Consider the following 27,201-nt stretch of genomic DNA (forward strand, 5'->3'; position numbering starts at 1 on the left):
TAATGGATAGAGGTGACAGAGAGAACATGTTATAATGAATAGAGGAACACCTGGGTTCAAATCAAACCTGGACAGGCAAGCATGAAGTAGTAATTTTTCATACTTTTTGGTCTCTGAACTCTATTATAATACTCTTTTTGTTTTGGGGGTTTTGGAGGAAACTGACTGCTGTCAGGATTAAGTGACTTGCCTATGGTCATAGAGTTTATAAGCGCATCTGAGTCTGGATTTGATCTCAGGTCCTCCTGCCTCCAGGACTGATGCATTATCTACTGTACCACCTAGCTGCCCCAATTCCATTATGCTCTCAAAGATTATTGAACTTTTGTTTTTGTTGGTGATATTTCTTGATATTTAGTATATTTGAAATTAAAATGTCTTAGTTATAATTGTGAAAATGGTTTTGACTTCACAGATATCATGGATCTTGGTTCCCTATACTACATTTTGAAAACTGCTCAGTTAGTAGAAAAGAATATTGGATCTGGAGTCACAGAACATGAGTGTGAATCCTGACATTTCCATTTGTTAGCTATGAGATCTTAGTTGAGCCATAAGCTTTTTGAATCTTAGTTTCTTTATTTGTAAAATAAAGACATGAGCCAAATGACCACTTGGGTCCTTTCTTCCCCCAAATCTATAGTCCCCCATTCCGACTCTTAAGAGAACCACAACCTCAAGTAATTCTGTTTCCATACTAAATCATAAATGTGTTTTAGGAGGGAGTCCTCTCTATACCAAAGCTGAAAAAAATCACAAATCTTATATTTTGATATACATACAGAATACATACCTGAAGTTAATACACTTTTCTTTACACCCAGGCAGACAACAACATTTGATGGTTTCCCATGACCTATACTCTCTGGCCTCTGGCCTTACATTTTTACCTCAGATCTGTGATCATCAGCATGTCTCTAGCTATTTATTTTCTGCATCCTGTTCAGTGACAAACTGGCTGGTTTCTGTTCTCATTCTATTAAGTAGATATCCCTTTAGGGAGTTCAAAGCAATAGCATTATAGGTTTAGGTTTTCCAGGCTGGCATTCATAAAGCTATTTATTCCTTCCTAAGTACTTTATTGGCCCAAGTATGTACCACACTTTCCCCAATTCTGCCTTTTGCCTGTTCTTACTTCACAAGGGAAGAAGCAGAACCTGTATGTAATTTTCATTCAGTTCAAATTGGCCTCCCCCACCTTTTGTTTGGCTTTGCTCAAATATAGAATTTTCATTAGTACCTGCTTGTAGGTCCCAGGTGCTCCTCCCTCTGGCTATAAAAGGGATATTTTCAGACCCAATGAACAACCTTTTATAACTCCTCTTCAATAATTTGGAAATATATTTTATATGGCAAATACTATGATTACTTTTCAGTATATATTCATCTATTAAATATTTCCTTAACTGTAATAAATATATATTTATATATGTTTATATACATAGCATTAATCTACCTATTTTACCTTTCAAAAAATCAGTTTTTAATAATACATCCTATATTGAGGTGACCTATATTTGGAATATTATGGTACTTGACATGTAAATTAGAATAACTTGTTACCAGATGGAAAGTGGTATCTTAGTACTAAATTTGTGATAGTATTATAGACATGATTATCTTCTACAGGCATGATTAAATAAGACATTGATTGTAGTATACTTTCTTTCTTAATTATGCTTTTAAAAATATTATGAGGTTATACAGGTGAGAATAAACATTAATTACTATTGATTTATAAGCCCAAACAAAATATAATTCTTACATGGAGAGAGCTTAACAGCTTTGAAGCAGCATGATATCAAAAAATCTTGACAGCTTTCTTCTGTGCTGAGCTTTAACTCTTCCAGTTTAATTTTTATCAAGCTTGTTTAACTGACTGGTCATTGGAAGAAAGGCCACCTGCCTTTTTATATTCTTGTCTCTTGGTCCCAGTTTCTTCAGTGCCAAGAGAAAGCAATTGGTTTTATTGCCATGTTATGTAAAATTCCTTATTTATAATGTCCACTCAGAAACTACTAATTTTCCTTTTTCTTGACTTAATTTGTTCCAAGTTTCTTCCTCTTTTTCTGATCAATCATTTTTCTAAGATTTCTACATAGCACTGAAATGTACTCATTAAACAATGAAGCTACATTTGCCCGACAAATAATTGTCACATTTTGCTTCTGACTCAACTTATCTCAGCAACAGTTACGCTTCAAGTTATTTATCATCCAAGAATATTACTTTTGGAAACACATTTAAATAGATTGCATCAAAGCTTGTGGTTTGTGGTTGGATTTTGTTTATAAGCAGAAACATAAAGTGGCTTCTTCCTAATTTCACACACACACAACACACACACACACACACACACACACACACACACAATGTACTTTAGCAGGATTTATTTGAATCTATATAACAATGAGGTAAAAGTAATAGAACTCTGTAGTTGAGAGACAGTAGCACACTGTGTTTTTTTCTCTTTAAGGACAGCATGAAAGCTCAATTACATCATCATAATATGTGATCTCCAAGTATTTCAGAATTTTTAGGGTATAGCCAGCAGGGAAAATGTGTTTTAATCACGTACTGGGAAGGATCAAGTCAAACCTATGTGACATTGTGAATTGGGAAGCACAGCATCATTGGTTTTTGAGTGACCAGAGAGAATTACTTAACTCAATAGGCATACTAGTTAAGCACATTTTTCTGTTTCTACTATATTGAAGTAATTGAGATTCCTACTGATTTAAAACCAATTAAAACACCTTCCTTGTCTTTAGCATGCCTAGAGTGGTACATTCAGGTACTGAAAAAGGTCAGCTTAAATGTAACTTAATACCATGTCAGTTGGGCCAATAATAAGCATGCTGTGATTTTTAAAAAATGTAGCCATTTTGCTTTTCAACATGTATGCTATTTGTTATTGTCATTATTATTATTAATTTTTATAATGTTTTCCAGTTATTATGGGAAGGGTCATGATTAATAACTTTTATTATTAATTTTATGATATTCCCCAGTTATAATGTAAAGGAAGAAGAATCACAAAACATTAATGATCAGTCATTTCTATAATTGTTTGAGATTTAAGGTTGAAAAAGTGCTTTCCTACAACAAGGTAGGTAGTAGAAATAGCATTGTCCCTATTTTTAGATGAGGAAACTGATTATTAGGAAGGGTCCCTGGGGGAAAAAAGGCACACTTGACATACTTTTAAGTTTAATCTTCATTATTGATATAGTCTCCATCCCTCTCTTAAGTCTAGACAACCAACTAAACAATAAATCAAGGTCTGATTTGTAGTGCTTGATAATTTTGAATAAATTTAAAAATTTATGGTTGTGAGTCGATAAAAGCTAGTTCTTAGTATCCCCTTATACTTGTCCCTGGTCACATGGCAAGTACATATCAGTGTTGGAATTTGAATCCAGGACTTCTGATCCAAGGGTAGCTCTCTTTCTATTACATAATACTGCCTATCCATTATGTATTTATAATCCCCTAGTGTTAGAGCTAGAGGAAATTTTATAAATCTCTAGTTTAAGTATCTTTTTCCATAGATGCAGAAATTGAAGGAGAGAAATAACTTATTCACAGTCACAAAACAAATTAAATCATAGTTTTTCCAGAGTAGTTCATCTTCTATTTTAGGGAAAAGATAGAGTAATGGGACAGCCGGGCAAATGTGATTATGAATATTTATCTCCAGAGAAAACAGATATTTTAATTAACTTTCTTTGAAAATATACTCTTAGGGCAGCTAAGTGGGACAATGAATAGGATACTAGTCCAGCAGTCAGGAGGATCTGAGTTCAAATGTGGCTTCAAACACATTCTAGCTGTGGGACCCTAGGCTTAAGACTTAACCTCCAGAGCCTGCCCTCCCCCTTCCCAAGAAGAAAAGAAAATGTAAATATACTCTCTCTAAGTGATAATTTTCAAGATTGAATTGACCAGTAAAGTCTGTGAGTGTTATACTATATAGTTTGTATTTGCAGAACAGTCATTAATTGAATCAAATTTTGGAGTTATTAAAAAAAATTGGATCAAATTTTTTGATTGAGTTAATATGGGCTGAGCCAAGAGGTATTAGCACATGCCATATGCGTACACACACACACACACACACACACTGACAACTTAGCTTTATTGGTCCCAATATATTTTGCTAGTATACAAAAGAAATATTTGAAAACATTTCTACCAAAGGCTTTCCTGCATTTTCAATGTTAAAAATTAAGAATTTGTCGCTCCTTTGCATTTCCAAATCACACAGGTAAAACTCAGTTTCCCTGAAACTTTTCTTTTAAATTTATACTTTTTAGGTGCTTATCTTTAAACGATTTAGATATATAGCACCTCTCACCTCACAATTCTGTCTTGCTCAAAGCGATTAGTAAAGTCACTGAAGGCAGTTAAAATTTGCTTTTTAACTTTTTTTTTCTTTTGTTAGAGTTCTGAAGGAGATTCCCAAACTTTGACTGAAGTGGATCTCTTCATCTCTACTCAGAGGATTAAGGTTCTAAATGCAGACACACAGGTAATTGCCTATCACATTTAAAATATAATTACCCAGAAATTCTGTGAGATGGAAAACTAGATATAATTATTTAAAAAAAGAAAAGAAAAAACTTCATTAGATGTTTGGGGGCAAAAATATTTATCTACAACACAGATGAATCTTAGGATCATGGATAAGTACCAGTTTTAGAAAGCATTTTTAGTTCATTTGAGAATAAGGAGCATTAGAAAGAAAATTTCCTTTAAAATAGTTGTTTGCTGCTCAGAAACCTTAAATATTTGAAAAACAAAGTTACTCTGGGAAGAAGCAAGAGCTGAGTTAGAAATCACACAGTTATCTTAGGTGACCTTTCATGATTCTAGAATGTTTTTCATGACTTCTTGAAAGAATAATTCCAGTAAATCTAGTTTTATTAATGTTAGTATAAAATGATAAAAAAAAAAAAACAATAGTAGCTCACATTTACATAGCACTTTAAGTTCTATAAAAAGGACTTTCATCTCAGAAACCCTCTGGTAGTGCAAATATTTTTATCTCTGTTTTATAGCTAAGAAAGCTAAGGATAAAAGAGGATTTGTTCAGGAATCTATAATGGAGCAAGGGAAAGGGTTGGGACTCAGATTCTGGTTTTCTGATTTCACAATTGGAGACTATTACACCATTTCTTGTTGTGCTTAAGAAGAATCTAGATATTGGAACGGTTCTTCTGTCTAGTTTAGTGTTTGGAGATTAGGATGGTGAGCCTAGTAATTCTAGCTATTCTAGTGAATTTACATAATTGAAGCAAAGACTTTAGTCAGTGATAGTCTCTCTTCCACATGTAGTTTGTAAGGCAAGTCTTTTAGAACTTCTTGTTTTTATGCACTCCCCACTTGTACTGACTAGCCATTGGAACCGTTGCTTAATTAGAATGTGAAATTAGTTTAGTTCTACTCTGATATAGTGGAAAGAATATTTGAATTGGGGACAGAAGGCTTAGGTTCAATGCTAATCTATTACTCAGTACTATATAACCTTAAATAGATAATATAGCTTCTTTCAATTTTAGTTTCCTCATCCCTAAAATGAAGCGATTCAATTGAGTAGATCTTGAATGTCCCTTCCAGCTCTGAGTCCTGTGGTTTCTCAGCATTATAAGCTTATATTAACCAAGTAAAGGAATTTTAGTTTTGAAAAGAACCTTATACATTTGTCTATGTGTGTGAGGCAATTGGGGTTAAATGATTTGCACAGTCACAGCTAGGCAGTATTAAGTGTCAATGGCTGGATATAAACTCAGTCTTCCTGACTCCAGGACCAGTGCTCTATCCACTATGCCATCTAACTGAACCCAGACATTAGACATCTTGAAGTAAAACGACTTCATTTTACAGAGGTTGATGACAGGGAGGAAGGGAAGGAGGGAAGAAGGAGGGAGTCAGCAAGTTGATGACAAATCTAGGATCATCATTATCATTATCATAGTTAACATTTATATAAGTGCTAGGCACTGTGCTAAGTACTTTACCATTATTACTTTATTCAAGCCTCATAACAACCCTGGGAGAAAGATGTTATTACAGATGAAGAAACTGAGGCAAACAGGTTAAGTGACTTCCCCAGGATTGCACAGCTAGTAATTGTCTAAGGCTAAATCATCAGTTCTTCTGACTTCAGGCCCATTGCCCTAATCCAATATGCCACCTAGCTGCAGGTCTTATATGTCAGTTTGACATTGTACTGATGGCAATATTAGGTTTGGAATTTTCTGAGTCTCTCCCAGAAAATCTTATTTTCAGGAAAAGATAAACTGTTTTATTAAAGCTTCATAAAAAAATCCTTTATTATATTCTGATTTGGGGTTCATAAAAGATGGTCTGATTAAATCTTGTGTTTTAGAATCCTGGATCAAGACTAGGAGCACTTTTAAAAACTTTTGATAGATTATTTCAGAATTGACTGGGAGTGAGTGGATACTGTTTGGTTCAGCAAATAGACATGTCATATGCCCACAAACCCAAAATGTTTCCCCAGGCAGTTGGCCCATTATTACATTGATTTTCTTTTCTTCTCATGGTAGTTTTGGAGATCTATCTTTGTAGAAAATAAAAAATTTACTCTATCAGCCAGTTATTAATTTTACTTGATATTAACTTAATAGGTGGGAGAGCAAAATTAGAAATCTCATGCAACTGAAGAAATGAGAAAAGTAAAACAACCACTCAAAAAATCTTATCAGTTCCACTTAGGAACAGAACTAGGACTTTCAAACTTGCAGTCATGGATGGAGACTATAACCAAACAAATCTCATTTTACAATGTTTCTACTTTTTCCAACTTACAGATAATGTAGGTTGTTTTTCCATTTTAATCTTCAACTGTTACTTTCCCCTGGGGCTTATACACTGATTTTCTGGTTTTCTATGCAATATTAAAACAACTGAATGAAAAGTGGAAAAAAAATTCAATCTTCTAGTTGGATGTACAAAAGCAGTACTAATAATTTAATTGTGTTGCTTTCCTCTTCTCTCCCTCTCTCCACTCCTCCACCCCCCCTTATTTTTGGTGGAACTAAAGAATTTTAGCATTGTATGAAGCAATTTCTCATTGATCTAGTTTAGTGTTTGGGTATTAAGATGATGAGCCTAGTAATTCTAGCTATTCCAATGAATTTACATAATTGAGATAGAGAGTGTAATCAGTGATAGTTTCTCTTCCACATGTAGATTATAGAGCAAGTCTTTTAGAATTCCTTGGTTTTAGCCACTCCTTACTTGTATTGCCTAGCTATTGGTTAGCATTAAGGTTTTCTTAATGTCAAAAAGCATTCTTTACTTCCTTCCTTCCTTGTTTTTCTTCCACTTCTTCCTCCTTCTTCTCCCACTTTTTGTAGAGAGATCCTTCATGTCTCAAGAAAAGGATGGGTCTGAATTTTTCCAATATTAAAAGCACAGGTCTAGTTAAAGAAGCCCATGACCAAATCCCCAAGAATTACTATGATACTCTGTTTGCCATTAACTTGGTAGGCAGGAGAGCAAAGTTAGAAACCTCATGAAACTGAAGAAGTGAGAAAAGTAAAACAACAACTCTCAAAAATTTATATCAGTTCCATTTAGGAACAGAATTGGGACTTTCAAACTTGTAGACTGTAACAAAAAAACTCATTATATAATGTTTCTACTTTTTGCATCCTACAGATAATGTAGATACTACTATTCTAAGGTCTCATCACCTATCTTCACATCACAAGTCTCCTGACACAATTATCCAAACACTTGGGTCGACAACTTCATTTCACAGATATCTGAATTTGGCTTTACATGAAGATTTACTGCCCCAGTTGGAGTTAAGAGTCTGAGTACATGTTAATGATCACAAATTAACACTTTTTAAAAAGAGGTTATCTTTGTTTACTTTATTTTTTATAAATACATGCTTCTGAGTAGAACAGAGGAAAAATGTCTTTTATACCTGATATGATAGCAAATCCTGGCTTTGAATATATTTATATATGTATATATATTTATATACATGCATACACACATATACATACATGTATGGATATATTTATACATATAAACCTACACATACACACATTATATATATGTACACACCTTTTATGCACTCCATTTTTCTGAACTGGACCAGTTTGCCCCTCCTTAGGAAGATTGATGGTCCTCCAGAACTTAAAGTATTCACCTATTTCACTCTATCCCAGTAGGCAAGAATTATAGCTTTATGCTACCAAGCCCAATGCCCAGCAACCTGCTTTTGACTATTAACAGACTCAGCTTTTGTTTTGTTGTTGTTTTTTTATCAGCCACTGCAAACATCAATACCAAATCTATTCTTTCATTTACTTAGTGCTCTTTGGCTTTTGAGAATGATAGCACAGTTTTAAGTATGGAATTATTTTTGCATCTAATGTAAGGTGAGCAAATGGCTGGAATCTTAACCTAGTATCTCTGAATCTAACTGACTGAGGATAGATAAGCTGGGATTTAATGAGTATAACTCCAAGTGGACCTCATCCTCTTCTTGCCTTTGATTCTCCATTTTAAGAGCCTACTCCCAGTGGACTTTTTTCACTCAAAAGCAAAAGAAGAATCATTGTTCTCCTTAATGGAATAAAATGCTGATGATGAAATTGATTCTCTTTTCAGGGGTGCTGTAAATAAAAGCTTCCTTGAGCAACCCTTCTCTTTCTATTTTCTCAGTGTGGGGGGTAAATTTCTTCCAAAAAGCCTTATATTCACCAGTGTGCTTATATGTTTCTGGCTGATCATATTTCTGAGAGGATAAGGTATTTTGACATAATTCCTGGCTTTTGATATTGTTTGACTGGTACAGCAGCTGGGGGTGCCAGATTCATTGCTTTATAATGGTTTCCAATTCTGTAAAACAGGTTTCTCTCCCTCTGTGTTCTATTGCTACAAGTCATGCAGGGCTGTGTATAATGAAGGTCACTGGTGTGCATATGAGTGTGTGTGTGTGTATTCTGTATATGTATGGTTAAAGAATTCCATCATCTTTCTAAAAAGTGGAGAGATCGGTTGTACTTATTATAACTCAACTTCCAGAGTAGACATTGCCACAATTTTCCTCTGACTCTTCCCTCCTCAACACTCTTTTTGAACATGTGTAGTAAGGGACAATGATTGTGCCCTTCTTAGTTATACAGTGGGAAATATCGAAAAGTGCCCTAGCCTGCAGTGTTTGAGATTCTTCCAGGAAGCAACCATTATAGAATAGAGTTTCCTACAGAGATGAATTTTATAAAATCACGGAGAAGAAAACCCAAAACTTTTTCAGCATTTGTTTTCATGCTTCATCTGCAATGAATGTTCTCCTTACCACTGAGCATTCAATTCCAGGGTCTAAGAAGTCACTAAGAATATTTTGGGGGAATGACCATTTAGAAAATAAATGCAGTGAACCAAGTGATTCAGTCACAGAAGAGTTCAGGGGATTGTTGAATGGGCATTCCTCTCTCTAAAGCAAACTGATGATCATCTATCTTTTTGGAAGAAAGTTCCAAAATGATCTTTAACATTTGTCTTTTATCTTATAGTAAGATGCCATTGTCTTTTATCTCATAGTAAGATAATACTTTTGAATATTGCATGTGATTCATTACTATCACAATTTAAAGACCTTATGGAAAAGGGAAGGAAAATTGGTCATGGTCCTTGTAATACTTCAAAACTTTTAAAATAAATAAGTAACTTTTCCCATCTTTTACATGCCTAATAAGCCCTATTTCTTTAGAATTTGTCTCTACTCTGACCTGGTCTCTTTGAAGAAGTATCTCCTATTTTCTAGTGAAAATTGTATTTCATTTTTTGCCCAAGCTTTCTAATTTTATCACAACAGTGTTATGCTGTTTTTCAGCTGTATTTTATACTCTATTTTGGTTGTCATTGTTTGTGATTTTGTTTTTATTTCTATTTTTGGCTGTTTAGATTTTATAAGAAATCTTTAGCCAATCTCCTTCCTTTCCAGAGATGGTCTTATATTCTGAGCAAGATGATTTTTCCCCTTTTGCACAAAAACTACTTTACCCCTTTCTTTTGAAATGATGAGAAAACATTAAAAACATAGTTACCTGAACCTCTAAGAACAAAACTATCAATGTAATACTTAATACTCTTTCTTTCATCCTTCATTTTTTTTGCCTGCTAGATTTCTACTCTAGTTCTTTTTCCAAAGAATCACAGATTTAAGTATACAGGAACCTCAGAGTATATATAGTTAGACTATGAAAAGAATCACTACTAAACATATACTTGAAAAAATGGTCCTTCAGCTTTTGCTTGAAGACCTCCATGGAGAGTGAACTTTGCAGAAAGAATATCTCTACAGGTGCTAGGCAGGTCCACTTCATTCAGTGGAATTTTCAGCTGAAGAGAAGGAAGAAAAAACTTTTTAACACATCCAGTCATGCTTTTATTTACCACCTCAGTTTCCCTAGACTACCTCCAAATTTTGGGAGAGGATAAGTCAATATAGAAAGAATGGCAGGTTTCTCCACATACAAATCAGTTTGATTGCAGTATTCCTGTATTTACATTGATGTCTCACAATCAACCCTCTATGTCTCCTACCCTGCTAATGTCAAAGAATATCTAGTGAATAAATGGGTGACTTTTAATGTTTGTGTTTGCCAAGGCCTTAGATGGAGTATTAAAAACTGACATTTATCATTTCTTTTAAAAATAATCTCTAGTCTTGAGTAACTAAAAACAAAACACAATTACTGCTGCTGGAATCTTAAATCAACAGCGCAGATTGAGATCAGAACAAAAGATAAACATGTAATTTCATGAGATAGGAAGACTTCAGAGATCACAGAAACACACTGTGTCTCATCTTCTTTTGTGGAAGGGGAATAATGGCATTGAAAGAGAATCTTATTAGTTGTTCAAAGTCATTGTGTGATGCTTCATTGAGAATATTTTGGGGAGGAGACAGCAGATCATGATTTAATAGACAAAATAACAAAATAAAATCAAAGCAACAAGAGTAATACATTCTTAAGCTGAGCTGAAAGAGTAGGATAAGCTTCAGACATTGCTACTGGGACATTTGGTGTGACTCTTGCAGGTCAGCACTTTCCCTATACAATGGCTGGTTGCTTTATGTTCTGTGAACAGAAGGTTTTTATGGAAAATTTAGCACTGAGCTGCATCCCTCTGTTCTCTGAAGGAATTTCTAGGCCAGGCAATTGTTATACTCTTTGTGTGAATGCACAGGTGCACAGTCAGTGCTGCTTTTTAAGTTTGAGTATAATGTGTTCTAATTGAAGATGTCTCTTTGAGTCTTAGAAATTGAAGGGTACTTCGAGGGTCATCCCTCTGAGGGAATGGGAGGTGGGATGGAAATCTTCTAGAGTAAGAGCTGCATTTAAAATTTTTGATCTTGTTCTATAGCCGAGATAAAACTCTTTTTCTCCATAGATTCACATTTCTGAGATTATGAAAGGACTCAGGATCTCCTTGGCCTTCAGCCAATGGCAGAGCTTGATGATTTTGGCCAGCTCTAACATAACTAAGGATTTCACCTTGAATACTTTAATGCCAATGAACAAGAATGTTTGGGGAATAGATAGAATGTAATTCATAGAGGTATGGAGCAGGAGTCAGAGTTTGGGGAGAGGTGACACAAGGAACACTTAAAATAATACTTTTTAATAAATGCACATGTTCATAATGCCAGACAATAATTTTTAGGCATTAATAGGTATTTACTTTGTGATAAGATAAATGCAGTATGTTAAGCCCTAAGTAGACAGAAGCACATAGGAGTTCAAATCTCAGATTTTGTCAAGAATAATAATAGTAACTTGCATTGCAATGACATTTCAAGGTTTATAAAGCTCTTTCTTCTCAATAGCCATGTTAAGTGGAGGTATAATTTTCTACATTTTACTGATGAGAAAATTGAGACTTGAGGCTATTAAATGACTTGTCCAGGATCTAGCAAATAAGTTTTGGAGTCAGGATTCTCCTGACTTCAAAAGAAGATAACTTTTCAAATGCCTTTTACTGGGTCTGATTCGGGACGCGTTAATTTTCTGATTAGCTGAAGGTTTTAAGTGGGAAAGCTTTTTTGTTTATTTTAATTTTGTCAAAGAGATTTCTAAAATGTACTAGTCTACCTTTTTTATTGAGAATAAAAAATAGAGAGATAATACTAGATGACATTTATATAATGTTATAAAGTATACCAAGGCACCTGAATGGAATTATTTTTAATAGTATAAAAGACAGAGAGGATAGGTTTAAGTATTTATGCAGTTTGAAAAATGGTTATTGTTGATTTATAAAAAAAAATATATCACCAATATGAAGATATATTCTTATGCTTTGCCTGGTTTCCTTTAGAGCAGGGATAGAGAATTTTTTTTTTCTGCCAAGAGCCATTTGGATATTTGTAACATTATTAGAGGATCATACAAAATTATCAACTTATAGAATTCAAACAGTGGGAGATTGTTGTACCTAGCTTTCCATTCATTATCACCTGCAGTTACTTTAGCAAATGATTTCTCAGATTTTATAGCTTCCCAAAACCAGACATTCCCTTTCCCTGCTTTAGAGTTTACTGGGAAAATTTTCTTTAATCAAATTTCTGCTTGATGGAGATTTTGTTCCATTTATCATCTTAGTGGATGTTTTCATGGTTGCTATTCTACCATGTGTTTGAATGCTGCCCTGTAACCATAGATATGTATTTCTACTGCTATGATGTTTGTACCTACCTATATTCCTTGTGGGCACCTTCATTATCAGCAAATTTCACCCTTGGAAGAAAAGAATAGAGCCACTTTGGCTTATCTATGTGCCTTCTTCCTGCATACTTGAATATCTTCAGTCCTGTTGTCTGACCTGGAGGAATCAGGTAAAGGCAGTGAGCAGGTGAGTATATTTAAAAGCTATTTGTATGGATGTCCCAAAGATTTGTGTATAGTTTGTATTTTTGCTTCTCCCATTTCTGAGGAGATCATCTTGTGAAAAATACTAACACTGACAAGTTATCTAGTTAATAGTCTCTAGAGACATTGAGAGGTGAGCCCAGTAGGCACAGTGACACAGTTCGGAGATGTTTCTTAATTTGACTTTTCTTCTCCATTGGTAGGAAACCATGATGGATCATGCTTTGCGTACTATCTCATACATTGCTGACATTGGGAATATTGTTGTGTTAATGGCGAGACGTCGGATGCCCAGATCAGCTTCTCAAGACTGTATTGAGACCACACCTGGTGCCCAGGAAGGGAAGAAACAGTACAAGATGATCTGCCATGTCTTTGAGTCAGAGGATGTAAGTAAATTATTTGTTAACTGTTATGAAAGAAGCAGCATTATGTAGTGCAGAGGTATCTAATATGTGGTCCACTGCCCACACTCTTGCTGGCAACAGTCCCAAAGGGAAATGAAGCAGATTAATGTAGAATTGGGAAATATTTCTTAAAAGTAAATAAAATATCACAGAACAGAGATGAGTTGTTGTTATTGTTGTTCTTAGTTTTGGCTAATTCTCCATGACCTCATTTGGGTTTGTTTTATTTTTTGGCAAAAATGCTGAAGTGGTTTGTCATTTCCTTCTTCAGTTCATTTTGCAAATGAGGAGACTGAGGCAAACAGGGTTAAGTGACTTGTCCAGGGTCAGTCAGCTAATAAGTATCTGAGACTGAAGTTGAGCTCATTTCTTCTTGACTCCAGACCTGGAATTCTATCCAAAGCAAAGATAAAACATAGTTAATATATTGTTTTTCAAATCAATATGCTGCCTGGAGGGATTCTTTCTGTACAGTTTAGTGATCCCATTTGAGTGTGGAGTGAGCTTAGAGTCAGGAAATCTGGAGTTCATTCCTATATTAAATAGTTATGCAAACCTCTCTTTAGTTTCCTCACTTGTAAAATTGGGAATAATAAAAATGCCCATCTCTTAAAAATTTTATACAGACCAAATACAATAATATATGTATAGCACTTTGTAAACCCTACAATGCTTTATAAACAATAGCAGCTATCATTCTTATCAATATTATTGCTGATATAATGATAGCTAGACTTTTCTGTGCTTCATGTTCTGATGCTAGATAGAATTATTCAGATGAACACATTCAGAACTCTTTGGAAAGGATGTACTATATATAAATTTAATACAAAATTATTGTAATTTTCAATGGAAATCTTGGAGTTCCCAATTTTTCTTTTATTAGTCCTTATGTCAAAGATCTTTTGAATCAGCCTCTGTTTCTAAATATCCTCTCAAAGTTGGTAATAGAACATCGCCCAGCTTTCTTTAATCCATAGAACACTCTGTCTGCCACAATCTGATCAGCACTACAGGAGTGCCACGCAGGAGTAAGGGTCATTTTATATATTAATTTGTTTCATCAACATTCAGAAGCTATGCAATAGTTTTTTTTTCTCCTAAACTGAAAGAAACATTAGAGAACATTTAGTTAAACCTTTATTTTTTTTAAACAAATGAAGAAACTGAGGCCCTTAGAGGCTAAATGATTTGTTGGCTTATTAGTGACTATAGTAGAACTCACATTTTAGTGCTATTTTCATTACTCTTTAAGAATGGAATCACAGTATAAATCCTCTTTACTGAGCTTTCTGTTTAAATAAATCCTGTCATACATCATTTTTAAAAGCAAATAATTCCCTCATAAATTTGCTAAATTGTTTTTGACATAAAATTATCTTTTAAAAATAGGTATCAAATTTGCTTAAAGCTACATATGTTTGTATCTGAAAGCATATTTGGCAGTGTTTTCACTTGTGCTGTTTGCCTTCACAACACTCTGGGCAAATTCATTTGGGCATATTTAAAACTTCATTAAAATTGAAAAAAATCCACATATTATTAAGCCCCTTCTGTATCCTATGAATGCTCCAGTATGATGTTAAAGTCATCATTAGTAAAAATAGTTTACTTAGGGGAAGGAAGGGAGAAAAGTCCAAGGAAGCAGTATGGTGCTATAATAGTTTTGTGAACCCCTGTTAAAGGGAGAGTAAAATTGTGTTCCCTTTAAAATTATCACTCTGAAACTGTGTTTCCTTTTGATCTTGGAGTCTCAGGTCCTCCTGGGAAAGCATATCTCCCCAGATAAGTTAAGTGTCATTATTCAACTAGAAATCTTGGTCAAAAAGCACCCCATTGATCTTTTGGGAATGCCAGACCCTTTTAAATTCCAATTGGAGATCTGGGCAAGATATTGGTAAGCATCCAGACCCCAGGGACTTTGACTTTCTTTTCAACCTGAAACCTCAAGATTCCTTTTTAAAGGGCCGTTTCTGAATTCATTTTTTTTTAGAAAGTCCAAAGCAGCTTGCTTTGCCTCTTTGGTATAGTTGCTAGGACCCTGCCCACTGAGAAGCTATTCTCTTCTCAGTGCCAGCCTCCATTTTCCCTAATGGGACTTTGCCACTAAAGAAGTCAGTCTCTTAGCAAAACTGGCTTCCTATCCAATAATAAACTTCCATTTTTGCCAATTAATATTTTGGGTTTGTGAATTCTTTCATGTTGAACCTGTGCATCAACCAAAAGGGGATTTCCACAACTCTCTGATTGCCACTAACCTCAGCACTATTTCTGTAAAACTCCACCCAGTTGGCTTGAATCTCAGAGAGGGCAAACTAGGGCAAAGAGACTGAGTGAGCACTAGAAAACTGCTCATTTGGGTCTTTGGGGCAAGTTTATGTGGGCCCATTTTTGTTAATTTTGTTTTGTTTCTTTTGAGGACAAGATTATTGGACTTGAAATGTTCTGATTGCTCTTGTCAAGTTTAATTAAATATACCTATATACATATATTCATTGAAATCTGGAAACCTAAAAAAGACATTCTTGTGTAAAAAGGATTTGTGGGTATCTTAGAGACCAGTAAGAATGGAATTAAGTCTTGTGTTCCCATAGTTTTTATGTAAGCAGTATTATAAACTTTATTGAGAAAAAAAATCTTAGCCTTGATAGACATGGGCCAGATCAAGATTTCTTATGTCCCAATTGATTTTTTCCACCCTCTTTCTACCATCTCTAGGAAGATAAAATCAAGAAATTATTCAATTTAAGTCTTCCCTTGAAATCATATTTGTTAGGATTGTTAGACTGTATTAAATGGGAAGAAACAAAGTAAAGTATAAGCAAAGACAATACAAAGTTGGAAATGAACAAGGAAACAAAACAGAGAAGATAAACTAATAGGGGAAATAAATTTATTTGTTATTCTTGTCTCTCAATTTAGTGGTTCTTTTCCCTTGGAAATTCTTCAGCATTGTTGCTTTCTAAGGGAACTTTAAATATAAAATCAAACTAAATCAATCAATCAAGTATTCATTAAGTACTTACTTTCTGCCAAGTACTCTGCTAAGTTGTAGGAATAAAAATAAAAAATATATATATATAAACACTCCTTACATGCTGGAATTTACATGCTAAGAAGGGAAACAATAGGTAACTGTCAGAACACTAAAATAAGCATAGAGTATTTGGAAGGCAAAGTCAGAGAGAATGCAATGGTTTCTATCTCCATCATTCAACTGAAACTGTTTTTGAAGGTCATCATTAATGTCTTAACCAAGAAATCCAATGGCCATATTTTTCATCCTTTATCATTATATAGCTTTTGACACTATCAATCATCCCTTTTACATTTTTGTATTCTCTCCTTCCTTACCTTTCACTCTGCCCTATTATTTGAGATCACCATTTGTTTCTTTTTCTGGCTTCTTTCTCTATTCATCCAATAACTTTAAGTATTCTCCAAGCTTCTCTCCTTAGTTTTATCTATAATCTTTACTTTTTCTACATCCCTGGGAGCTCTTTATTCTTTTTACTTCAACCTTGCCTGATATTGATTTCCTGTATTTTCAGTCTTTATTATTTTCCCCCTTTAAAGTCATGTAATTATTTTGTAGATAAGTTGCACATATACACTATATATACACATATTTATACATTCATATGTATGCATGTACATACATATGTACATATATATGCAGATATATAAATACACATTATTTTAACTCCCTGATTAGAATGAAAGCTGCTTGGGAGCGAGAATTATTTTCACTTTTTCTTTCTATCCCCAATCATAAATATGTGTCTTATTGACTAATTGACATGATTGACTTCTTGTGCCAGCTTCAGTACTTTGTCTCTAACTAGGTACAGGGCATTTATTTTTCTTTGCCTCACACTCAACATATCTAAAACCAAACATCATCTCTTCCCTATTATCTATCTGCCTTCCCATCTATTTCCCTTTCTCCCCAAATTGCTTTTTCTAGCTTCCTTCATCAATGGTAACACTATTCTCATGTTAAGAAGTCAGGGCTTAGACTTTTTCCACTTAGGATCCCTTTTTACCTAAAAATTTTTTCATGACTTAAGGTATATAGATATATAAAATAGGCTTCCAAATCAACCATTTACTGATAATAAATCATAAAGAAATTGATTTCAAAGCAATTTTGGTATGTGTATAATTTTACCATTTATTAAATCAAAATCAAACTCACATATTAATAAGATGGATGTACTTATTTATTTTTACATAAAAATTAAATCTTGGTGGAATATTTGATACCTTTTATTGTTGCAAAAATTTTTGTGAACTCCACATTCAGTTATGTGAGTCCATGTGGGGTCATAACACATATAGCCATATCTCTCTTTTTTTAAATTAAAGCTTTTTATTTTTCAAAACATATGCATGGACAATTCTTTAACATTAGCCCTTGCAAAATCTTGTGTTCCAATTTTCCCTCCCTTACCCTTCACCCTCCCCTAGATGACAAGTAATCAAATATATATTAAGCATGGTAGAAATATATATTAAACCCAATATATGCACATGTATTTATACAATTATTGTGCTGCACAGAAAAATCAACTCAATCCAGTTAATAAAAAAGAAGAAGCAGAATAAAATGCAAGCAAGCAACAATGATAAGAGTAAAAATGCTATATTGTGACCCACATTCAGTTCCCACAGTCCTCTCTCTTCACAAGATCATTGGAACTGGGTGGAATCATCTCATTATTGAAGAGAGCCACATCCATACGAATTGATCATGGTATAATATTGCTGCTGCTGTGTACAATGATCTCCTGTTCTGCTCATTTCACTTAGCATCAGTTCATCTAAGTCTCTCTATGCCTTTCTGAAATCATCCCACTGGTCATTTCTTACAGAACAATAATATTCCATAACATTCATATACCATAATTTATTTAGCCATTCTCCTAATTGATGGGCATCCCCTCAGTTTCCAGTTTCTTGCCACTATAAAAAGAGCTGCCACAAACATTTTTGCACATATGGGTCCCTTTCCCTCCTTTAAAATCTCTTTGGGATATAAGCCCAGCACAAATACTGTTGGGTCAAAGGGTATGCACAGTTTGATAACTTTTTGAGAGTAGTTCCACTTCACTCTTGAATTACCCTAAGCTGACTTTTCAAGATCATCCTAACTTTCATTCTATAAAATATATTATATCATAATGTGAACATTCTCCCAAAAATATCACTTTCATTATACTTCTCTAGTCAAAAAACCTTCACTGTCTTCCTATTGCCTGCCTCATAAGGTCTAAACTTTATTGTTTTTCAAGGATTGTTATAATTTTTAGTTTACCGAGGATTTCTTCATTCAATTATTACCATTTTGTCTTTTCTCATTCTCCCTAATATTCCTTCCCATGTTTCTAAGTTTGAAACTAAGAGAAGATAAAAGGGCCAGAGGAATGTTTCTTTATTCTTTCAAGAAACAAGAAGAAAGTGGTGTTCCTTGAAAGAATGGGAGTTTAAAAAGGAACACATAGAGGAAAAATAATCTATGGCTGCAGAGGGGAATCTAAATCTGTTTGAAGAGGTTGAAAGAAGAAAGATCAGGATGTAGAGAAGGACAAGAAGAATAGCCAATGAACTTTGAATTATTATATAAAAGGTTCAAACTTTCTAGCCCAGTAGAAGGTTTTTAAAAAAAGTGTATCTTCAATGTTAGTGTTCATGAGTTTTGTGTAGTGATGATGAAGATCTGTAGGTGCTGCCAAAAAAGAGTTGGTCCTTGTAACAGAGAGTAAAGAGGAAGTTTTACAAAATAGATGTAAATTTTCAGAATTGAAGATAGGAATTTTTGTTTATAGGAAAATTGCTATAAATACCTCCTTTAATTGGTGGCAGAGCAAAACACCTGGATATCAGCCAAAGGCTGCTGGGCAAGTCACTGTGTGTGAGACTAGAGATGGTAATGAAATAAAACTGGTTGGGGAAGTAATTCACTTCAGCTCTTACTTGGTGGCATCCTCTCTTTTTTAATTATTTCATTAGTGTTTCACTTATTTAATTATTTTTCTGGTTAACTAGATGCTAAATTTTAATATTTATATGTTACTGAAGAATTGAATGTACTGTCAGTAGTCTTTAAATTTAGTGCCCTCTAGATCCAGCCCTACTCTTCTCTCCCTGGATTATTGCTCTAGGTTACATAAGGATTAAAGCCATAAGAGATTTTTTAAATCAGATTTTATCCAACACAAGAGAGGCAATAGGGTAGAATGGGAAGAGCCAACTACTAACCATGGAAGTGTGATAAATTTTTTAAACTCTCTGAGCCTTATAAAGTTCCTCATCTGTGAAATAAGAGCTCCATACTAATTTATTCTGAAATTTGTTTCAGCTCTTACTTTGTGAATTTATGATACCTCATATTATAGATGAAGAGTTTACTTAAGCATAGATGACTTTCTTAAAGTTACATAGGTAATAAGCGAAAGAGTTGGAATTTGAACTTAGGTGTTTTGAATCCAAATTCAGAATTCTTCCTACTACACTAAGCAATCTGGTTTGTGAAAAAAGTAATTATCTAACAGGCCCCTGGAACTTGGGAGAACTGCTTCATTTTTCTGGATGGGAGAAATAATGCCCTGAAGCAATTGATGGCCATTTCTGCAAGTCTCCAATTTGAAACAAATTTTAGAATCCTGATACCGTCAAGTGCCAATTATCCATGCTAACTGAGGCAATCAGATAATCCAAAACAATTTATATTTTGATTTGAAATGCATTAGATGTGTGATTTTTTGGAGGATGGTGAATTCATTTGGGATCATTCAAAAATTAATTTACATTCCCCCAGCATACACATATTGATAGCAAGGGGAAAGAGTGGAAGCATGGTATTTAGCAGTAAGAAAACACTTTGATAATGAAAATTTGCAGCAAATAATTGAGTCTTGACTATTGCTCATTTGAAATATCCTTTTTTTAACAATATAGTTTTCAAATAATCACTCCTGGCAATTTATTTTAGATCTGTCTCCTTCTGAGTAATTGCTTGCTCTCAGGCTTCCTCTGTGTGATTAGCACAGTGCCAGCTCCATTCCCAGATAGAGGGGGCCCATGGGCACTTTGAAGGGACAGTTGGTTTTTACTTTGAGTCACGTCTGACTTTTACAACCCCATTAGGAGTTTTCTTGGCAGAGATACTGGAGTGGTTTGCCATTTCCTTTTCTAGCTCATTTCACAGATGAGGAAACTGAGGCAAAAAGGGTTAAGTCACTTTCTCAAAGTCCTTCAGCTAGTAAGTAGGAGGCTAAATCTGAATTCACTCCAGACCCCACACGGTGCTCGCTGCACCACTTAGCCTAAAATGTCTATCCTGGGGCTAAGGTACTTCATAGCTAGAAATACTATTTTAAATGTTAGTGTCATTAGCTGAGCGCTACGTTCAATCACTGATTTTCTAAATTCTGGGAAAGGGGACTCAGGACATGGGACTTAAGAAATTTGTGATAGGTGTGAAGGGTCTGGAACTTAGGGGATAAAGGACAGGCCATGGGTCCCTATAGAAGAGGTGAGATTGGTTGTGGTGACCTCCAGGTCCTGGATTCCATCATGGTGAGAAAGAGGGTCAGCTAAGAAACCAGTTCCCTCCACTTTGATTTTTAACCTGTGTCACCTCAGGCTATTTGCCATCCTTGTCTTTGTGCCTCTGTTTACTGGTACTAGAGTGACACCTTGTGGCCATAATCGTCAAAGTGTGCTATATGTGAAGCATTTAAAGCTCTGTTTTCAAGAAAAGTGAATGTGTTGCCAGATAAGGGAGTGCTTTTTCTTGGGGGGGGAGGAGGGGGTCTTAGTTCTTGTCCTTGTCATATTTAATATGCCCCCAAACAACCTTATAAACCAGGAGCAACAGTGATGATCCATTTATTAACCCCAGAAGTTTGGAGTTTATGATCATTTTCAAGCACAAGTGGACATGATTCTTATTAATTTAAAAGAAATGGAAATAATTCCCTTCCTCTAAATGTTTTGGGAATTTATTTGATAAGGGGAGAAGCTTGCTAAAATTAGCAGCTTTTAAAAGTAAAATATTTAGGACTTTAGGGATGTTTTTAGTGCCATGTCATCAACTTGTGGCATGAAAGAAAGAGAGAAAGGAAAGGAAAAAGAAAAGGAAAGGAAAAAGGAAAAAAGAAAAGGAAAAAGAAAAAAAAGAAAAAATCATCTAGTGACCAGCCAAGCAATAGGTTTCTCTTATCTGAGTTGGGCTGCTCCTTTGATGATTTTTTCTCCAACTCAAAGACTTGCCAACTTTATAAGATTTGCCAGAGCTTGTAGTCTACTGGTTGAACCTTCAATAACTCTCAGGGTCATTTCCATAGAATAGTTAAAATATCATTGTAGGAGTTTAATGGTGGTATTATAAGCTGGATCATAAAATTTTAGAGCACAAAGGAACCTTGGGAATCAAGAGAGTTAAGAATTTTAACACTGAAGAACCTCTGGGAGATTTTTTGATTTAACTTTCTCATTTTATAGGGAAGGAACTGAGCCTTAGAGAGGTAGAGTCAAATAAATAGAAAGTTGCAGAGCTAGAACTACAATGTAGAATTAGAATCTGGGTCTTCTGATTCCCAGGCCAGCATTCTTTTCCCACTGTTCCATGAATCCAGCCATTACTTTCCTTTTATAGATGACAGCATGAAATAAACATGCAGAGGGTGATAAAACTAATATATGGCAAATATAAAAAACAGCTTTGATTTTGGCAGCATAGGGAAGGCTTGGAGTAGAGAATCAGCTCTACCAGTATAAACTATAAATTAACAGATAAATCATAGTGAATAGCCTAAGCCAAATTAGAAGTTAAGCAATGAGCCTAAGGTCACATAACTACTATATTTTAGAAGAATCTCAATCTCAATCTCAATCTTCAGCAAAATTCAGAACTAAAGATTTTTCCCTGATCCAAGTATAACATTCTGTTATAACATGCTACTTCTGTCAATAAAAATAATAATTAATATTACTACTATTATTATTAACCAATTCTGTGATTTCATTGATATAATGAAACTAGGTTCATTTTCTGGGTAAGGAACCTCTTCTACTGGCAAAGATCTGCAGTTGTGCTATTCTCTGGACAGTGATGGGACTCACTGTGCTTCATATTTCCTTTATTCTACAGTTTGTAACTTCAATCAATCAACCAATAAGCATTTATTAAACATTTATGTGCCAGACATTGAAAAATAAGTAAATAACTTTTTTTCTTCTAAAATTTTATGTGATAGTCACTGTCATACTCTTCCTGAATCTTTCACTTTATTATTACAAACCACCAAGGTTTTGTTTTCATCTAAACCTGGTCTGGGAGTTTGGATCTTGAATCTTGTCCAATGAATGATAGAAGTAGTAAGGAATACACAAGAGTAATGCTATTGATTTTTAAACGTTGTGCTCTTTTCTATCGACAGTGTGGCAGGTATCAGATATGCTTAAAATATAGCTATGTCTAAGAAAATAGGTTCCAGAAGACAAATGGATAGATTGACTCTGTTGCATCAATGCTATGGTAGGGGACAAACAGCCGCTGGGCCTATATAGAGCAGAGGAAGGATGGCCCTGCCCAAGAGCAGGTTGTGTTGTGATGTTGATGAACATGCAGGTCTCGTCGGCTACAGTGAAAGCCAGCTTATGAGATTCCCTTTATTGCTGGCAGAGAAGATTGGAGTGGATAGGCAGGCCCAGCAGGGAGAAGTCCTCATGTCATCACCTTCGGCAAAATGAAACCCAGACTGAGGGACGTGAGAAGAAAAGGGAACTGCAGAAGGGAATTGGAAGGCATCTGAGGCAAATCTTCTGATTCTATTTTGTGATCAGAGAGAAAGATCTGCTACTCCAGCTGAGGGTGGGAGACTTGGGACTCTTAATGAGCAGGGAGCTGTGCTCCTTAGGAGGCAGCACATTGAGGATTCAGGATAGTGATTTAATGCAGGGATGCCAAAGGCTGTTTTCATTTGGCAAGTACATCAGTACGGGAATCTTATTACCCTGGATGTTTCATTTCCTAAGTGGCTGGGAGGAAAAGAAGGCTAACAATGTCAATTCACATTAATGAAAGGCTTTCCTCCAAACCTTAGGAGGTAGGTAATGCAAATATCATTATCCCCATTTTTACTAGGGCTGTGGAGAAAATTCATGGCTAGCAAATGCCGGAGATGGGCTCAAACTCAGGTCTTTGGACTCTGAGACTAGTGTCTTTGGCAACATACTGCTTTGCTGTACAAGGTCTGGATGTTGGAATACCTTTGCCTTTCTCATGTAGCTGTTAAGTCTCATGTAGAAGAACTCTCAGTGGTATCCCAAACCCTTATTATACTGAAGGGATTTTTGATTTTTAGGTATATACCCTTCAAAGTTGCTGAAGGCTTTCCCGGCAAATCAACTGCACAAGTCAATGCAATTACATAAATATTTATCAAGCACTTACTATGAGCCAGATGCTGTGCTAGGTGCTGGGATTACAAAAGTAGAAACAAAATAGTCCCTACTTTTAAGGAACTTAAGTTGGTTCTACTGTGCCCAAAAATGGAGAAATGTTTCTAGACTTGTTTGAATGGAAAAAAAAAAAAAAACCCTTTTTGAAGTGAAGTTTTGAAGAAACGTTTGAGTGAAAAAAACATTTCTGAACATTCTCATCTATTGCAAATGTAATATATCTTAATGAGTCATATTGTCATCACTAAAGATAAGTGATGTTAGGCTCTATTTTAAAAAGCACAGTATCCATAATGAGGAAGGTGGAGTCTGATGACATCAACACTATTGACTCAGTTTCCTCATCTGTAAAATGAGCTAAAGAAGGAAATGGCAAATCACTCCAGTATCTTTGACAAGAAAACTGCCATTGGGGTCATGAGAGATCAGGAACAACTGAATAACAACAATAACAATTATTTTCAAAACATTTGCCAATTATATTTCAGTCTGATTGAAGCCACATTAGGAGGCAGGATATAGCCGGAGGGCCCTAGTTTGATGTCTCTGTTGTAAAGAGCATATGTTAGTTTAGGTACTGGTTTGACTAAATGGTCTGTGAGGTCCCTCTTCAGTTCCCTGAGAGCTGCTGCTGCTGCTGACACATCCTTATTTAGTTATTCTGAATTTAGGGAGTTCAGTAGGAATTTGTAAAGATTGTTAAGGCCAACTCCCTGATACATTTTTTTTTTTTTAATTTAGGTGCTCTGTTTTTTCCATTTCTTTTTTTAATCATTTACTTCAGTACCAAGAACAATATAAAATTTAGAAAATATCTTCCTGAATCTATCATACAGGTTGTATATACAGAGGAAATGATCTGATCCCATGTGTCAGTCTGACTCTGGAACCAGTGATTTGAATGAAAGAACTTTTGAAGTTCTATTGACCGCAGCTACTAAATAAGGCAGTGGTAACCCCAATTGAAAAAAAAAAAAAAAGATCTATTGAGCTTTTTCTTAAAGGTATTTATAAACCTACCCGCATTATCCTCCTTCCTGTATCACTTTTGCACTTTAGCACCTGGAGTTTGAAGAGTATGAATATCTTCTTATCTCTAAACAATCTCCTGTTCTGCCTTTGTACTTATAAAGGAAATTCAATTTTTTTGGAGGAATGGCCAGAGTAAACTGTCATCAGGTCCTCCAGATACCTTTAGAGGCTATTGGCAGAGCTGGTCTTAGACGTCAGCAACTCAGACGTATGATTTAGGGAGGCCAGAGGACACCTCTACCTACCCAGATGCCGGAGTGTCTGCAATTTCATCAGATTTTTTTCCTGCTTTGGGTTAAGGTTTGCTCACTGCATCTACTTTTAAAACTAGAGATATTTCTTTGGCCATAAATTGAATCCATAACGTAGGGATGAGAATTTATTCTTTGTATTACTTTTCTTTACTTAACAGGAGGGCTCTGAAAGAAACCCCACTAGGTAAGAGATAAAGGGATAAACGAGGCAGAAGTATGTATGTGTTGCAAGTGGGTATGGGAGGGAGGGAGAAAAAGTCTAACAAAGACAACTGAGCAATTTCACAATTTTGCCAGAAGTTACCCCGGTTATGAATATTGATCAAGATCTGATCATTACCAGATGGAGGATGGAGTTCCTTTCTTATTTTTGTTTCTAAAGGGCAGATTTCCAAACAACTGACCCCTTGAAACCCTGTGTACTTACTTTGCAAGCTCTCCTACTGGGAATGATTCTCAGGAGCCCGTGGCTGTGGTGCTTGCTGCTTTTTCTGATGCTTGGAGCCAGAGGGGTTATGCAGAACAAAGTTTTCAATTATGTCTTTTTTTTTCTTTTTTGACAGGCGCAACTGATTGCTCAGTCCATTGGCCAGGCATTCAGCGTGGCCTACCAAGAATTTCTACGGGCCAATGGCATTAACCCTGAAGACCTAAGTCAGAAAGAATATAGTGACATTATCAATACTCAAGAAATGTATAATGATGACCTTATACATTTCTCTAATTCAGAAAATTGCAAAGAGGTAAGCTTATTGCTTTAATTTCCCAGAAAAGAGTTCTTAAATTATATTTATCTACTAACTTATGCATTCCTGTTTCAGCTTCTTATCATAATTGAACAATGCAGTGGTGGAATGAAGGCATTTTTATGGGAAAATACCTCCTTTATATGTAGGCTTATCAGGGATGCTTGAGTTGTTGGTGGAGCCTTTGTACATCCATCATAAAAATAATTGCTTTTACATTTGATTGAAGTGGTGAACAAAGACTGCATCTTGCATGTCCTTGTAGTGTTGCCTACTTGTATGTTGTAATGAGGTGTTGATATAACAAAGGAGATTGTAATCAGTTTTAATGACCTTGAAAATTTACATTTTAATGGTTTTTATTGTCACTGATTGGCACTCAGCAGTTTGGAAAAACAGAGCTGACATTTTAGAAAAGCTTTCTTCCATCTTTTGAAATGAAATATTTACAGAGTATGTTGGGAGGGCCTGGATGCTTTTGTATTCCAAAGCTATGAACTGGTTTTGGTTAAGCATGGGGAGATGCCCATAGGAGGCTTTTTGCAAAACTCTGAAGATAGAGGCATTCCGTGAACTTAGCCCAAAAGTAAAATGAGAGAAGGGGAGGAGGAAGAGGAGGAAACTGCCCCTGTGCTCGCTTCCTTCGAAGCCAGCTTGCTTAGATTGACAAAGAACTGGTCTCTAGGCTCACCTGTGTGTAGACTTCGCGCTGCTTTAGGTCTGTGAGACCAGCAGCAAAGGCTATCCAGGGCACCCAATGGCCTGGTCATGTTGTTGCCATGGTAGGGCCAATTAACCTTTGTACTCCCCATGCAATTTCTCTGACCTTTCTGGAACTGGAGTTTGGCTGTGAAGAGAAGTGTTCCTGTGTCACAATATATGGACCATCGGGGTTCTCTGAGCCTCTCGAGGCTCAGTGATCAGAATTTGCCAGTCCAAGATGGTAAGGCTGGAACCATATTCTCCCTTCTTCTCTGTCAGAAAGGAAGCTTCAGCCCCAGTTGGGTATTCTTGCATGCTTAGTGTTTCTACTCTGGGCAGAGCTTGGGTTAAACTTCGGGTTTTTAACACCTTGATTAGTATTCTTTATTGATATCCTTAGTGAAAGTCTGTATTTAGGAATAAGACAATCTTGTCTGTACTTAAGGACAGATGGGTGCAACATTGCTCATGGAGAGCATCACCATTGGATAATTCAGCTCACCAGACTTTTCCCACAAGAAGTTTCCAGCCCCTTTGTTTGGTCATTTTCAGTCATGGTTGACTCTGTGTGGTCCGATTCAGGTTCTCTTGGCAGAGATATTGGAGAGGTTTTTCCAAATCATTTTACAGATGAGGAAACTGAAGTAAACATGGTTAAGTGACC

The 27,201-nt window shown here is 35.4% G+C and overlaps 1 protein-coding gene across 6 annotated transcripts in view; it reads left to right on the plus strand.

Moving 5' to 3' along the window:
• The window catches only part of APBA2 (amyloid beta precursor protein binding family A member 2), a 357,128-nt gene that overhangs the window by 279,155 nt on the left and 50,772 nt on the right, over window positions 1-27,201 (plus strand). For all 6 annotated transcript variants that reach the window (XM_051980953.1, XM_051980958.1, XM_051980957.1 and 3 more), the window contains 3 exons: window positions 4,445-4,531; window positions 13,130-13,315; window positions 25,653-25,832. In XM_051980953.1, coding sequence (XP_051836913.1) covers window positions 4,445-4,531; window positions 13,130-13,315; window positions 25,653-25,832 — 453 coding nt within the window. The remainder of the gene's footprint in view (window positions 1-4,444; window positions 4,532-13,129; window positions 13,316-25,652; window positions 25,833-27,201) is intronic.

Source organism: Antechinus flavipes, chromosome 2 (genome assembly GCF_016432865.1).
Source record: "Antechinus flavipes isolate AdamAnt ecotype Samford, QLD, Australia chromosome 2, AdamAnt_v2, whole genome shotgun sequence".
NCBI classification, from domain to species: domain Eukaryota; kingdom Metazoa; phylum Chordata; class Mammalia; order Dasyuromorphia; family Dasyuridae; genus Antechinus; species Antechinus flavipes.